General features: G+C 43.5%; 1 protein-coding gene and 1 long non-coding RNA gene across 2 annotated transcripts in view; one reads left to right on the forward strand and one right to left on the reverse strand.

Moving 5' to 3' along the window:
• SDAD1 (SDA1 domain containing 1) overlaps positions 1-10,849 on the reverse strand; it is a 62,048-nt gene extending 51,199 nt beyond the window's left edge. Inside the window, exons 1-3 of the mRNA XM_040327616.1 lie at positions 10,625-10,849; positions 5,629-5,733; positions 1,143-1,241 (exon numbers count right to left, since the gene is read on the reverse strand). Coding sequence (XP_040183550.1) covers positions 1,143-1,241; positions 5,629-5,733; positions 10,625-10,714 — 294 coding nt within the window. The 5' untranslated portion in view covers positions 10,715-10,849. The remainder of the gene's footprint in view (positions 1-1,142; positions 1,242-5,628; positions 5,734-10,624) is intronic.
• On the forward strand, positions 10,218-16,916 carry LOC120916572. Its single transcript, XR_005744018.1, has 2 exons — positions 10,218-10,364; positions 16,802-16,916. It is a non-coding gene; the product is annotated as an uncharacterized LOC120916572 (long non-coding RNA).
• The last annotated feature ends 371 nt before the right edge of the window (positions 16,917-17,287 follow it).

Consider the following 17,287-nt stretch of genomic DNA (forward strand, 5'->3'; position numbering starts at 1 on the left):
TGTGTGTGTGTGTGTGTGTGTGTGTGTGTGTGTGTGTGTGTGTGTGTGTGTGCGCGCATCTCCTCGTGAGCGTGATGACGTTCCACGCAAAATCCAACCTTTATTAAACCCACCATCTTTGCAGTACTTCACTATGGAGTGTTTTTGTTCATTTTTCCAATATATATGAGCCATATTATTTCATGTGTTGGGGACTGTTGCTGAGGATCTGCCCTTTCCATTCACCTGCTGGAGAAAGTCTGATTGGGAAGACTATAATAAATCCATGTGCCTTACTGACCGCTAATATAGCGGTCAGTGGATTCGGTAAGGAGACTACATATCACTACCTGGGTGTCCCTTTTTGGTGGAAGATTTTTTCAGTGCACCTCCCTTCTTTTTTCAAATTATTAACCACTTCACTACTTGGGACTTTTACATTGATATAATATTGGTTTCAAACGTTTATTTTATATCATCTTATTCACATTTTGTTGAATTTGCCACTATTTTTCACTTATTTGGGTATTATCACTCAATATTTTTAGCGTTGTACCTTTTTTGTATTTTATGTCTTTTTTACTTTGGGTATCTTGAGTAATAGGTACTGGCGGCTTCTTTAATTAGGTTAATATATATTTAGTCACGTGTTAGCGCAGTGTTTTTTCCCTAGGGAAAGAATCTCTTATAAATCCTCCATACACCCCGTGAAGTTAACAGCCTCCCTACATGTATATCTGCTGTCTTCACATTTTATATACTGTTTAGAAAGTTCAGATCATGTTAGGAGGTTTTCTCTTCCTGTTTAACACAGTGTGAGATGTCTGGGCATACAGCCAAGATAGCTAACATGGCCGATTGGAGGAAAGGCACACACCCCCTCTCATCATAGGCAGAGACTCTCAGAGGCGTTTTGTAATAGGACCAGCTCCCTGCTAATCTATTTTAGCAACCTCACCTGACAGAAATGTCAGGCTGCTTTTATCTGATGTGTCCAAGAATTTTTTAGGAGTTACCTGGCTGATAACAGAGGAATGGTTCAGGAGAGAGCTACAGGACTTAGCTCTTTGAAGAGAGATAACAAAATACTGCAGATATATGTGCCCACATTTTATGAATTGGGTTTACATCCACTTTAAGTAAAAATATAAATAAAAGATTACCATTCTGAGGTCTGAATCCATTACTGTATGCTGTGAAGACAGTATAGATTTTATCTGCTGTGGAAAGTCCTCCAGATGTTGCGGATAGCAGTGAGCAGTCTAAAAACACAAAAACATGAAGAGGATTTAGCATTATAGCTACAAGAAAAAATTAAATAAAAGTAAACCTGTGGCAAACAAAAGTTTGCCTACTTTTGCTCTACTCTACACAACTTCAATGACAACAGAGTACATACTATTTGACATTAAAGAATAAGTTCACTTGTTATAGAAAAAATAAATGATTGCACCATATTTTTGCAGAAGAAATTATTTTTTTCCCCTGCAGGTGCCTAGAAAGCATTGCACCTGAATTCAGTAGATGACGAGTGCAATGTGGGCTCTTACAGACCATACAGGCTATAAGCCGGGGGACATGTCACTGGACTACGAGAAAGCTCCCCAGGCCCCCCCCCCCCAGCCCGTTGAATCTACAAGTCTGTCTGCCACAGTGGAGGAGGGTACTTGTAGTTTAATAATAGACCTTAAATTAATACAGGACTTTTGAGGTTCTAAAATAACGCAATGGCATACACACATTCAGTAAAAATGACCAAAAATGTTATTTGCTGCAAACTTGTTGAGATACCCTTTTACATGTTATAGTGATGTTATACGCGGATTCTTCATGAGTTATTGAAGCATAAGGACTATGCAAGGAAATTAACTTACTTGTGGCCATTATCGTGCCATTTTCTCGATTTCTTGTCTCATGGGCTACATCTTAATATAGGAGCTGTTTTTTTTTCTTATAAATTGGAATTATTTTCCTTGCATAGTCCTTATGTTATAAGAACTCCTGAAGAAGCCGCGTAAAGAAAAAATAATGTAGCACGTAAAAGGGTATCTCCTCAACCAGTTTCTGGCAAATAGGACCATCTTATGGTTATGTGATTTTAATGGATTTTTGAATAAAAATTGTTGGTAATTTTTACTGAATATGTGTATGCCATTGTGTTATTCCAGCATCTCAAAAGTCCCAAATTACTTTAAGGTAGATTATTAATCTATTGAAATGCGGTGCATGAAATAACCCATCTCCTACCTAAATCATATAAGGTAGTTTGTTCATTAATGGGAATCTATAAATGAATAACACGGCTGGGTGGGCAGAGCCCCACACAGCCACTCCCTTTTTAAACTTGACAGCAGGGAAGGGGAGTGGGGTCAGGGGAAGAGGGGGCAGGATCTGGAACCTACCCCTAAATATGGGTGGAACAGGCACAAATGTTTCAAAGGTGAGCCTTAAAACAGAATGGATACATCAGCATAGAGGATGCATGGACAAATTTGAAAAATCAATAGGTGGATACTCCTGGGTTAAGCCCGATTTAGTTTCAGACTCTTTTCACACTGGGGTGTTTTTCATGCGCTTTTGGGCTAAAAAAAAATGCACCTGAAAAACAGCTCCCCTGCAGTGCCTGCCCGAGGGCTTTCACACTGAGGCGATGCGCTAGCAGGATGTTAAAAAATGTCCTGCAAGTAGCTTTGGAGCGGTGAACACACACTCCACTGCCCTTGCCCATTGAAATGAATGGGCAGTGCGGCCGAACCGCCGGCAAAGCGCCGCTGCATCGGCGCTTTGCCGGTGGTTTCGACCCTTTTTCGGGCACTAGCGGGGTTAAAAGCGCCCTGCTAGCGGCCAAATACCTCTGCAAAAATTATGGTAAAGTGCCACTTTACCACTGATGCCGCCCCCGCCCCAGAGTGAAAGCAGCCTTAGACTTCTTTCAACAGTTATATGCAATGTGGGAATGTACATATCTGTATCTACAAGTAAGCTATTGCGAAGCACAGGGCTCTAAAAAATCCCGGTCACCAGGTCGCCATGGCGACTAGAAATAGGGTCCTGGCGACTTGGCTTGGAAGGGGGGCAAAGAAAAAAAAAATATATTTTTTTGTGAGCTGGCGCCATCTGGTGGTGAGCCGTTGGTATTACAAGTTATTACCACCAGATGTGTAAGCTGGCGCCATCTGGTGGTGGCCGTTGGTATTACACGTTAAACAGCAATTCTAATGTCATTTTTCACTGCCATCTTCTTCCCTCCAATTAGAACCCCCAAACAATATATATATTTTTTTATCCTAACACCCTAGAGAATAAAATGGCGATCGTTGCAATACTTTGTCACGCCGTATTTACGCAGCGGTCTTACAAGCGCACTTTTATTGGGAAAAAATTACACTATTTTTTTAATTAAAAAATAAAACAGTAAAGTTATCCCCATTTTTTTTAATATTATGAAAGATAATGTTACGCCGAGTAAATTCATACCCAACATGTCACGCTTCGAAATTGCGTCCGCTCGTGGAATGCCGACAAACTTTTACCCTTTAAAATCTTCATAGGCGATATTTAAAAAAAATCTACAGGTTGCATGTTTTGAGTTACAGAGGAGGTCTAGGGCTAGAATTATTGCTCTCACTCTACCAATCGTGGCGATACCTCACATGTGTGGTTTGAACACCGTTTACATATGCGGGCGCTGCTCACGTATGTGTTCGCTTCTGCGCGCAAGCTCGTCGGGATGGGGTGCGTTTTCTGGCTTCTAACTTTTTTAGCTGGCTCCTAGATTCCAAGCAAATTTGTCAAACCCTGGCGAAGCATATATTAACACTTTTCCTGTGTACTGCGTTACACATGGATTAAAACATGTAGACACTTTACTGGCGGTGGAAAAATACTTCATCATTCTTGGAATGCTGTTTAACGAATTAGTTTTTTTTTTAATCGCAGAATACCCTTCTGTAGATTATGGAAGGGATTGTGGGAGAAAATAAAAACGGTAAAGAAACCTGAATGCAGCTTACAAGAATTTTGGAATGCTTGGTGAAGGACATTTTGAGTGGTAGATTACGAAGGTTAACAAACTACATAAACCATCTTACACTAAGTCACAACTGAAAAAGTCTTACAGCAATAATGCATATCATTACCTTACAATACAATTTAGTCCAATACCAAGGAAATCTGTAATCTCCCCTGTTACAAAACACAAATACATGAAATGCTCTCAACATTTTTAAAATAAGCATTCTTACGGACTCTTCTCGCTGAAATGACTGATGCGCGCCTTGCATCGGACCTATATAGGCCTCACAGTCCCATCATGCTCTGTACCTACCCATGTGATACCTACCCACGTGGTAGGTATCACATGGGTAGGTACAGAGCATGATGGGACTGTGAGGCCTATATAGGTCCGATGCAAGGCGCGCATCAGTCATTTCAGCGAGAAGAGCCGGCGTGTCAACATCGGGAGAAGAAGAGAAGTGAAGAACATGACGTCACAGCACGGAAGAAGAACTCACAGCACGGAAGGAGAAGAAGACGTACAGCACGGAAGGAGGCACCGGACAGCGAGACGAAGAACCGGGGTGCGCCGAGTCAACAGCGGAGAGCGGCGAACATAGAAGGAGACCCCCCGGATAGCGGAGAAGACCCGTCGGGATAGCGGAAGAAGAAGCCCCCCCGCCGAAGACGCCGGAGGAAACCCGCCGGGGGGTGGGGGCTTTTTTAAAAGCGACCCCCCCGGCGGTGGAAGAGAACCAGACGGCGGCCCCCACCCACCCGAAGACGTCAAAGAAGAAGCTCCCCCTGGTAAAAGAGCTAATAAAGAAGACAGGGGGCGGCCTCCGGAGCAGACAAATAAAATATTTTAATACCCTGTGTGGTTTATTTGTGTTTTTACCACTTTTCTTGCAGGTGAATGGGTAGGGGTACGATGTACCCCATACTCATTCACTTAGGGTGGGGGCCGGTATCTGGGGGCCCCCTTATTAAAGGGGGCTCCCAGATTCCGATAAGCCTCCCGCCCGCATACCCCGACAACCAACGGCCAGGGTTGTCGGGAAGGGGCCCTGTCCTCATCAACATGGGGACAGGGTGCTCTGAGGTGGGGGGGCCGCAGTGCGCCCCCCTGCCCCAGAGCACCCAACCCCCCCATGTTGAGGGCAAGCAGCCTAGTACGGCTCAGGAGGGGCGCTCGCTTGTCCCCACTCCCTTCCTGGCTGGCCGGGTAGCGTGCTTTGGATACGGGTCTGATATGGATTGTAGGGGACCCCCTACGCCGTTTTTTTTCGGCGTAGGGGGGCTCTCCTTACAACCCATAACAGACCTAAGGGCCCGGTATGCTCCTGAGGGGGGAACCCATGCCGGATTTTTATTTAAAATCCGGCGGGGACTTCCCCCTCAGGATTCATAACAAACGCCGCACACGTGTAGAATTGGCGGGAATCCAAGTCGGATCTCCCGTCGCTTCTATGACGCGCTTGCTGGGATGTGCTGTCACTATTCCAGTGAGTGCGAGATCTCGGCACCATGTCGCCGAGAATCAGCGCGATGCTGTCGTGCTAAAAACACAATATCACAAACACCTACTGTAGGTGTTTTATTAAGGCTGGGTGCATATCAAAATATGCAATAGAAGACTTAGAGAGCACTTACCTGTGCCATAAACATGACCAATGTAGCCAACTCTTTGTTTGGTTTGTCTGGTTGAAGCTTGAATACCTCAACAATGGACTGGTAGTGCTTGTACTGCTGAAGAAACTGTATACACAAGAAAGGCACGCAGAATTACTTTCAAAATTATTATATTTCAGCTCTTATAGACTAAATGTTAAAACTGGCATATCTTATGGAAAAAAAAGATTTTGCAACCTTATTATCTTAAATCTCTTCCATGCGACCATAAAACCCATTTTTTCTTATATATTATTGGATGCTCAGTCGACAGGCCCAAGTCACCCCTTTTATATATATATATATATATATATATATATATATATATATATATATATATATATATATATATATATATATATATATATATATATATATATATATATATATATATATATATATATATACACTTAATTATGGTTATTATTGCTCAATAACGAAGGTACACCTGTAAATCATTCTTAATATTTTTCACGGTAACCTACGTTAATTTACATGGGCAGATCTCTTAAATATACTTAGGGCACTAATGGGATAAAAAAAAAAATGGCAAATCTCCAAGTCATCTTCTGGGTCTGACAACGAGAGCCCAATTATATTTCAGACAGGAGCCCAATTATATAGCAGACAGGAGCCCCACAACTGTTTAGAGGGAATACTATGTCAGCTTTTGTATACCACCCTTCTAACTTTCCTAATTCATTATAAAGCTGGCTACTTTTTTTCCTTTTGTCCGTGGATGAAGGAATCCCCCCAGACAGGACATTGTATTCTGACAGCATGGACCCAGTGCTGTCAGAATACACTGATCAGCGGCTGCAGCCACCGATTGACAAAAGTGAAACAGACACCAGCTGAACCGGACATAAAACATACTTTACAAAAAAGCATTTGCTCAGGAATGGCTGGAGCTTGCACTGCTAAGCTCTCAGGAATGGAGGAAGAAACTATTTAGTCTGCTTAACCATCAACATAAAAATACGTTAATGCATGGAAGTTCAACTACACTAGCAGGTAATATGTACAACTGTATCCTTTGCCTTTGGTATGTTAAAGTGGAGTTCCACCCAGAAAAACAACATTTGCCCAAAAATTGAAAAAAAAAAAATTATACTCATCCAAAATACCTGTTGCTATGCGGAAGTTCGTAATCTGCCTCTTCCGTAGCCGCGGTCCATCGTCTTCTTCATCTTCTCCTAGTGTATGGGGCGCGCTGCTTTCTGGGAACTGTGTGTGTTCTCAGAGAGCAGCCGCCCATTCACAAGTCGGCGCGAGACTCGCGCATGCGCAGTGAAGCCGTAAGGCTTTACTGCCTGTTTCCCCTAGTGTGAATGGCGGCGCGGGACCTGCATCGATCGTGGGATCGGCAGCGGGGGTGCCCATCAGCGCAGGCAAGTAGGACAGGTAAGTGTCCTTATTAAAAGTCAGTAGCTACACTGTTAGTAGCTGCTGACTTTTAAAAAATTTGTGGGTGGAATCCCGCTTTAAAGTCCAACTCTAACCAAAACCTTTAGGGCTCATGCACACAATTTACTCACAAATATGCTGGATCCTGATCTCAGAGAAATAAAGCATAACAAAAAAACACACACAAGTAATAGTGTGCAAAATCCTGTATTTACAGGTGTACAACATATACAAACATAAGAATGGATTTATGCACACGTTTATGTGTACATGCATAAAAAGGGCTGGTCTTTGAATGCGGGATTCGCGCTTTTTTACATCCCTAAATTCAGCTCTAACATATTAAAGGATAAGTTCACCTTTGTGCAAAAAAACAATAAATGTACATTTTTTTTTTTAGGTAAAAAAAAAAAAAAAAAAATGTGCATTCTTTTTTTGTAGTAGGAGCCTGTAAAGCATTGCACCAGTGATCATAAGATTGCTGGTGCCATGCAGGTCTCCTCCACAATGTCAGTGTATCTGTTGATACTCGCTGACAGGAAGACTCAATGAACTATCACAGTGCCATGGTAGTTCATTGAGAACTACAAGCCGATAAGGATGCTGTGTTTATGAATGTTTTCAAAAAGTAACAGCTACTACGGGAAACTGCTGCCACAGTGAGGGGGGCAGCAGCATTGGGAATATGCTACCTCTTCCACCCTAAAATCGGGCAGAACAAGTAACATGTTCCCAAAGGTGAACTCATCCTTTAAGCTTAAATCCACCGTGTACGTGGACACATTGGTGTTCGTTTACTAAAATTGGAGAGTGCTAAATCTGGTGCAGCTGTGCATGGTAGCCAATCAGCTTCCATTTTTTTTTTTGGTCAAAGCTTAACAGCTTGCCGACCAGCCGCCGTCATACTGCGGGAGGTTGGCTCATTCCCGTGAATCGCTGTAGTTGTACGACGGTCCCTTTAATAGCTATAGCAGGCGTCTGCCAGCTGCACGGCAGGGGGAGCTGATGTGCATTTCCCGCGCCCGTCATGTCCACGGGCCACCCGTGATTGCTCCACAGAGACCCAGAACAGAGATCTGTCAATGTAAACATACCGATCCCCGTTCTGACAGGGAAGTACAGAGTGATCGTCTGTTCCTAGTGATTAGGAACAGCGATCTCTCTGTTTTTCCAGTCAGTCCCATCCCCCCACAGTTATGCCCCGTACACACGATGACATTATTGGACGAATGATCGTCTTTTTTTTTTTTCATGCTAATCTCACGTTGAGTTTACTAAAGTCACGAAAATTCTCGTACGACGGAATACAAATTCGGAAGTGATGTCATGTGTTGTATTGCATTTTCGAATGACAGCTGTACTAAATAAACCAAAATCGTACGAAAAAAGATTCCGTGCACGTCTGGTAGAATAATAATCGGATGAACTGTCATGATCGGCTTTTGAAAGCTGTGTACTAACGATCCGATTATCGTACAATCGCTTCGAAAGCGGAATTTTTTCGCCCAATTTTCAGATTGTGTGTATTGGGCATGAAGCATGAGCTCCGGCGTGTTCGCATAGAACACGTGCGGAGCCCGCCAGGAAGTCGGCACCCGCGCTGTGCTAATCACAGCCAGGGAGACATTGTCCGATGCTCGGCTGCAGAGATCGGGAAATGTCTGCCTGGCTGTGATTAGCGCAGCGCGGGTGCCGGCTTCCTGGCGGGCTCTGCACGTGTTCTATGCGAACACGCCGGAGCTCATCCTTATTGGGCATTAGAAACACATCCCAGGGAACACATTTAACCCCTTGATCACCCCTAGTGTTAACCCCTTCCCTGGCAGTGTCATTTATACAGTAATAAGTGCATTTTTATAGCACTGATCGCTGCATAAGTGTCAGCTTCCCCCAGCATGTCGCAGTCCCGCAAAAAAATAATAATCACTGATCACCACTATTACTAGTAAAAAAAAATAATAATAAAAATGCCATAAATCTATCCTCTATTTTGTAGACACTATAATTTTTGCGCAAAACAATATATACGCTTATTGCGGGGTTTTTTTGCCAAAAATATGTAGAATACATATCCGCCTAAACCAGTGTTTCTCAATTCCAGTCCTCAGGCCCCCCCAACAGGTCAGGTTTTCAGGATTTCCATTATTTTGCACAGGTGATTTGATCAGTTTCACTGCCTTAGTAATCACCACAGCCTTTTCATCTGAGGGAAATCCTGAAAACCTGACCTGTTGGGGGGCCTGAGGACTGGAATTGAGAAACACTGGCCTAAACTGAGGAAGAAATCTGTTTTTTTTTTTTTTATAGCAAAAAGTAATAAATATTGTGCATTCTACAGGAAGGTAAAAAAAAGCAAACAAAAAAACACTTCTGTGTGCTGCAGCTCCCCCCCAATACTTACCTGAACCCCCTCTCCATCCATTGATGTCCACAAGAGCCTTAGATCTCTGGAGACTCACACTCATGATTGGCTTTTGGCAGCAGCGGGAGCCATTAGCTCCCACTGCTGTCAATCACAACCGTGGAGCCAATTAGGAGATGGAGGGATGGAACCGATCTTGCAGCTCCATGTGTGAATGGACACACACACAGCCATGGCTCGGGAGCACACATGCTTGGGTGCCCCCACAGAAAGCTGCTTGCTGTAAGGGCACCTGGCAGGAGGTAGGGCTGGCAAAGGACCCAAGAAGAGGAGGATCTGGGCTGCTCTGTGCAAAACATCAACAGACGGCCTCCCAGAACTGAATGACCATGCTGTAGCTGTATTCCGGCCAGAGCATGGTCTGCAAGATGACAAAAGCCTGGGCATCAGGACGCAATTTCTAGTCGCTATGATGATCTGGGATTTGTCAAGCCCTGTTGTAATTTTTAAAGGAAGCAGGTACCTAGGTTTTTGGATTGCCTAGGGAATAAGGATGAGCTCCGGCGTGTTCGCATTGAACACGTGTGGAGCCCGCCAGGAAGTCGGCACCCGCGCTGCGCTAATCACAGCCAGGCATACATTTCCCGATCTCTTCACCCGAGCATCGGGAAATGTATGCCTGGCTGGGATTAGCGCAGCGCGGGTGCCGACTTCCTGGCGGGCTCCACACGTGTTCAATGCGAACACGCCGGAGCTCATCCTTACTAGGGAAGTTAATAAGTCTTATAGGATGAGATGGCAACCCTAGTCCCAGGACGCTGCAGGACCAGACAGTGCGGTTTAAGCTGGCTGTGAAGCTGCAAAAGACGGAACCAGCTTCCCACAGCATGGCAGTGCTGGGAACCTGAAGAACTGGCCTGGATGAGGACAGCGCCGGAGTCCAGGACAGGTAAGTGGCCTTTTATGAAAAGTCAGCAGCTGCAGTATTTGTAGCTGCTGATTTTTGAACCTCACTGTAGCTCCTCTTTGATTTTTCAGCAGCCTATTCAATACTTGCCAAACATCTGGCTGGAGCTGGGCTTTAAATGCTGATATATTGGCCATCAGAGAATTCCTGTTAGTTCCTATGGGCTGCTGCTGTTTCACTGAATTCATCTATTTCAGGGATCCTTCCTATATATGTATGTAGATACTGGGAGCCCCTCTCACCTCCTCGGTATAACAGGCTGGATCCCTCTTGATCAGATTCTGTAGCTGAGGAAGATTGGTGGGCAGCTTGTTGTTATTCCTCCCAGACATGGCTGCGGCGGTGAAGGCGACTCTCACACTGACACAGCGATAAACACTTTCCCTATACCGATCCGATGTTTTACAGACTAGCACACGTGTTTACAGCACTGGAAGCCGCCATGTTGGACACCTTCTACGTCACGACAGGAAGTGAGTGACCAAAAGCGGTACAGGCGCCATCTAGTGGCTCTAATACAAATGACACTGTGAAGAATAAAAGGTTAGAAGGCTGTTAGGTATCTGATTGCCATTGAACTGTTGTAGGATCAGCACATCGCTGTGCTCCTAAGGCAAACCATTATGCACTTTGTAAGTTGAAGAATGGAAATTTTCTCCATTCCCCCATCAACACCAACAGTGATCATGGGAGACTTCCTTACAGCAGAATACAATGATCAGAGTCAGCCAGTGTTTAACCACTTCACCCCCGGAAGTGGTGCTGAATGACCAGGCCAATTTTTTGCGTTTTGCACTGCGTCGCTTTAATTGACGCTGTACCCAAACAAAATTGACGTCCTTTTTTCCCCCCACAAATAGAGCTTTCTTTTGGTGGTATTTGATTTTTATTTTTTTGCGCTATTAACAAAAAAAAAGCATCAATTTTGATAAAAAAAAACAACAATATTTTGTACTTTTTGCTATAATAAATATCTCCATTGTTTTTTTTTTTTTTTTTTAACCACCTGCTTACTGGGCACATATACCCCCTTCCTGCCCAGGCGAAATTTCAGCTTTCGGCACTGCGTCACTTTAACCGACAATTGCGCGGTCGTGCGACGTGGCTCCCAAACAAAATTGGCGTCCTTTTTTTCCCACAAATAGAGCTTTCTTTTGGTGGTATTTGATCACCTCTGCGGTTTTTATTTTTTGCGCTATTAACAAAAAAAAAACGACAATTTTGATAAAAAAAACAACAATATTTTGTACTTTTTGCTATAATAAATATCTCCATTGTTTTTTTGTTTTTTTTTAACCACCTGCTTACTGGGCACATATACCCCCTTCCTGCCGAGGCGAAATTTCAGCTTTCAGCACTGCGTCGCTTTAACCGACAATTGCGCGGTCGTGCGACGTGGCTCCCAAACAAAATTGGCGTCCTTTTTTTCCCACAAATGGAGCTTTCTTTTGGTGGTATTTGATCACCTCTGCGGTTTTTATTTTTTGCGCTATTAACAAAAAAAAAAGCGACAATTTTGATAAAAAAACAACAATATTTTGTACTTTTTGCTATAATAAATATCTCCATTGTTTTTTTTGTTTTTTTTAACCACCTGCTTACTGGGCACATATACCCCCTTCCTGCCCAGGCGAAATTTCAGCTTTCGGCACTGCGTCGCTTTAACCGACAATTGTACGGTCGTGCGACGTGGCTCCCAAACAAAATTTACGTCCTTTTTTCCAACAAATAGAGCATTCTTTTGGTGGTATTTGATCACCTCTGCGGTTTTTATTTTTTGCGCTATAAACAAAAATAGAGCGACAATTTTGAAAAAAACAATATTTTTTTATTTTTGCTATAATAAATATCCCAATTATTTTTATTTATTTTTAATACTTTTTTTCTCAGTTTAGGCCGATACGTATTCTTCTACATATTTTTGGTAAAAAAAAAAAAAAAATCGCAATAAGCGTATAGTGATTGGTTTGCGCAAAAGTTATACCGCCTACAAAATAGGGGACAGAAATATGACATTTTTTTTATTATTATTTTTTTACTAATAATGGCGGCGATTTGCGATTTTTATTGGGACTGCGACATTATGGCGGACACATCGGATACTTTTGACACATTTTTGGAACCATTCACATTTATACAGCGATCAGTGCTAAAAAAATGCATTGATTTACTGTATAAATGTGACTGGCAGGTAAGGGGTTAACACTAGGGGGTGAGGAAGGGGTTAAATGTGTTCCCTACTAGTGATTCTAACTGTGGGGGGAGGGGACTGCCTGGGGGAGGTGACCGATCTGTGTCCCTATGTACAAGGGACACAGCATCGGTCTTCTCTCCCTGTGTTTACACACACAAATCCACGTCCTTGTCTGTGTAACTGCCAATCGTGGGTGCTTGGTGGACATCGCGGCCACCAGGCACGCGCATCGCCACCCCAGTGACGCGGCGGGCACGAGCGCGCCCCCCCAGTGGCCGGAGAAGCTGAGGATGTCAATATAGTCCTCCCAGCATTTGGCTGTCATTTGTCTATGGCCCCGGCTCCAAGTAGTTAAAAAGCTATTTTTTTCTCACTTTAGGCCTATATGTTTTTTTCTACGTATTTTTGGTAATAAAAATCGCAATAAACGTATATTGATTGGTTTACGTAAAAGTTATAGGGCTGGATTCAGATAGAATGGTCTATCTATGTGCCGGCGTAACGTATATCAGATACGTTACGCCGCCGTAAATTTGGGCACAAGTTCCGTATTCAGAAAGAACTTGCGCCCTAAGTTACGGCGGCGTAACGTATGTGGGCCGGCGTAAGCCCGCCTAATTCAAATGGGGATGTTGTAGGCGTGTTTTATTTAAATTTCACTTGACCCCGCGCATGCTCGAAATTACGCCGCAAAGCCTCATTGGTTTCGACGTGAAAGTAAATTACGCAAAGCCCTATTCGCGAACGACTTACGCAAACAACGTAAAATTTTCAAAACTCAGCGCGGGAAGGACGTCCATGCTTAACATTAGCTACGCCTCATATAGCAGGGGTAACTTTACGCCGGAAAAAGTCTAACGTAAACAACGTAAAAAAATGCACAGGGTACAGTACAGATGGGGTGGGGGGAGGGGCAGGAGGGCACAGTACAGGGGGGTAAGAGGACAGCTCGAGACAGTAGAATGTAATGCAAAATTATCATGGGGGAGCCCTTAGTCACCTGGATAGATTAAATGAGGGTCATTTTGTGGGCATTTCCATTGTCCTGGTGCTCCAGGGCCTTCAGCCTAGGATCACACTTACTGTAGCGATGCAGGAACAAGCACGATTCCAGTGTTGTTTCCCACATCGCATCTCATCTCTCCCGCAGGCAGTTCACAGTGCCCTCTGCTAACTGCTGCGGGTGTCAGTACAATGTTAATGACCCCCCCAGATTGGTTCACAGAACGCAGTGCGAACTGTGTATTCAGACAGGAATCGGATCCCATGGGTGAGAACACAAGTGAGAAAAAAGTCCCTGCACCTTTTTTTTTTAATGTGAATCCAATGCAAGTTTAACCACACTACTGTATGGCTGAACTCGCACTGCACAGACATCACATGTGATCGGCACTGCAGTGGGAGTGCGAATCGAATGCGATGTCTGGCATCGCACAAGTGTAAACCCAGGCTCAAAAGTTTGATAGGTCCTCATGAAATCAGATGTGTAATTTATGCTCCTAGAACGCCTGGAGGTGCTACTTGGATGTTGTTCCTCTCTATGTGGCCATGCTGTGTAAGAGTCTACTGGAAAAAGGGGGGGGGGGGGGCTGTTGTGTGCTCAACCCTGCCATTTGCACTTAGTGCACCTCTTAACCCTGCACTCTGCACATAGCACACCACTCAAACCTGCACATAGCGCACCCCTAAACCCTGCACTCTGTATGTAACTCACCCCTCAACACTAAACTTTGTACGTTGCACACTCCGCGAACCTTTAACCACTTAACGACCGCCGCACGACTATTTACGTCCGCAAAATGGCACGGACACGTCCTTACCTTCTAGCGGGTGGGGGGTCCGATCGAGACCCCCCCCCCCCCCGCTGCGTGCGGTGGGCGGATTCCCTCGGGGAGCGATCCGGGACGACGGCGCGGCTATTCGTTTATAGCCGCTCCGTCGCGATCGCTCCCCGGAGCAGAAGAACGGGGAGAGCCGTATGTAAACACGGCTTCCCCGTGCTTCACTGTGGCGGCGCATCGATCGTGTCATCCTCTTTATAGGGGAGACACAATCGATGACATCAGACCTACTGCTAAACCCCCCTACTGTTGTAAACACACACTAGGTGAACACTAACTCCTACAGCGCCACCTGTGTTTAACTCCCAAACTGCAACTGTCATTTTCACAATAAAGAATGCAATTTAAATGCATTTTCTTCTGTGAAAATGACAATGGTCCCAAAAATGTGTCAAAATTGTCCGAAGTGTCCGCCATAATGTCGCAGTCACGAAAAAAATCACTGATCACCGCCATTAGTAGTAAAAAAAAAATAATTAATAAAAATGCAATAAAAATATCCCCTATTTTGTAAACGCTATAAATTTTGCGCAAACCAATCGATAAACGCTTATTGCGATTTTTTTTTACAAAAAATAGGTAGAAAAATACTTATCGGCCTAAACCGACGAAAAAAAATGTTATATATGTTTTTGGGGGATATTTATTACAGCAAAAAGTAAAAAATATTGAATTTTTTTCAAATTTGTCGCTCTATTTTTGTTTATAGCGCAAAAAATAAAAACCGCAGAGGTGATCAAATACCACCAAAAGAAAGCTCTATTTGTGGGGACAAAAGGACGCCAATTTTGTTTGGGAGCCACGTCGCACGACCGCGCAATTGTCTGTTAAAGCGACGCAGTGCCGAATCGCAAAACCTGGCCTGGGCATTTAGCTGCCTAAAGGTCCGGGGCTTAAGTGGTTAATGTGTATCTAGTGCACTCTTGAACCCTGCAGTCAGTATATAGTGCACTCCTGAACTCCTGGTATGTAACAATGCCCCACTGTTAGTGCAGTTTGGTCACACCCACAATTTGATGCAGAGGTACTGATGTGCAGTAACCTCTAGCAACCAATCAGTGAACAGTAATGATCTGCTGTAATCTCTAGCAACCAATTGGTGAGCAATAATGATGTGCAGTAACCTTTAGAAACCAATCAGTTAGCAGTAATGATGTGCGGTAACCTCTAGCAACCAATCAGTAAGTGGTAATGATGCGCAGTAACTGCTAGCAGCAAATCAGAAAGTGGTAAGCATGTGAAGTAACCACTAGCAACTAATGAACAGTAATGATTCGCTTTAATCTCTAGCAACCAATCAGTGGATGCTAGCTCCAGGGGGGGACACGTTTAATAGCATGCAGTCAGACCCTGCGTCTCAAGCTGAAATCCACGGGTGGCCTGCTGGGCCTTGCTACTTGCAGGGGAGCGTGTTTACTGCCCAAACTTTTATCTCCTTTACCCTCCCTGGAGCCATACATATATATTTAAAGTGGTTGTAAACCCACTTTTTTGACTTTTACCTACAGGTAAGCCTATAACAAGGCTTACCTGTTGGTAAGGAGAATATCTCCTAAACCTGCACGGTTTAGGAGATATTCCCCTCGCAATGCGCCGCTGATTGCAGCGGCGCATGCACAGGGGGGATCTACGGCGAAAGGACCGGCCGCCGCCAGACCTTGCCGAATTTAAATCTCCCGCGGGAGTGACGTCATCGCCGCTCCAGCCAATCACAGCGCTGGAGCAGCGATACCCGGAAGACACGCCGAGTCAAGATGATATCTCGCTCGGCGTGGACCAGGTAAGTTCTACACAACTCGTTCCGAGGTAAGTATTTCATAATGAGCTAATATGAGGTGCATATTAGCTCATTATGACTCTTGCCTTGTAGGAGAAAAAAAAATAAAAAATGTTGATGCGGGTTTACAACCGCTTTAAGTAATTAAGCAACATTATCTTTCCACTTGTATATATCCCACACATCCGCCGTAGAGGAACTTTGGTGGTGCTTCGACCTTGGTTGTATGTTGGCCTTTTGATAATAATCTCCTGATGAAGCGGTTCCGTGAAACATGTTGAGGAATACATGATTTGTGAGGACCCAATATACCCTAGTGGGGTTCATTAAGTATTAGTGATACACATGTATTGTCAATCTGTATTTTAAACAATGTTCTGGCATGTATCTTATTTAATATGTTATGATGTACTGGGATATCCTATTTTTACTTTTTTTGTATAAATACATTTTTCTTTATATAATTTGTTTGTGTATACTGTCTAAACTGGTTTCCAAGATCGTCCATACTTTTCTGCCTGTGGGTGACCAGTAATAGGGAACTGATCTTGCTTCGTTGTTGTTTGGATAAAGTTTTAATACAATTTATTACCGTTATGTTTTTCAGAGTTCTGTTCTGTGAATCAATGATAATGATGATAATGAGGGAAATGTATGCATCCGACACATCAGGAAAAATTTGAATCGGCAGATGTAGAATAATAAACCTCATCTTTATTTTCCATTCTTTTTTTTTTATAGTAAACAAAAATCATTATAAATCAATTATAACAATGTAAAGCAGGCAGCACACACATCAAAGCCATATGCATAGCTAATGATCTGCCTCAAACACATAGGTAATTGGATACAGACACTTCATACTGTCCTATTACCAATAGAAAAAACATGTAAAAAAAAAAAAATTGTTCAATGTCATTATACAGTAAAGCAATATTACTCATAAATATCAGTGTACAATTTGGCAGTGTTCAAAAAGATTAGAAGAAAACCCGCAGACATGCCTTTTGAGTATATATTTTATAATGATTTGAGTACAACTGCTACATAAGATGTATGAACTATGAACATGTAGTAATTACATTCTTAGCAG

This window comes from Rana temporaria, chromosome 1 (genome assembly GCF_905171775.1).
Source record: "Rana temporaria chromosome 1, aRanTem1.1, whole genome shotgun sequence".
NCBI lineage: Eukaryota > Metazoa > Chordata > Amphibia > Anura > Ranidae > Rana > Rana temporaria.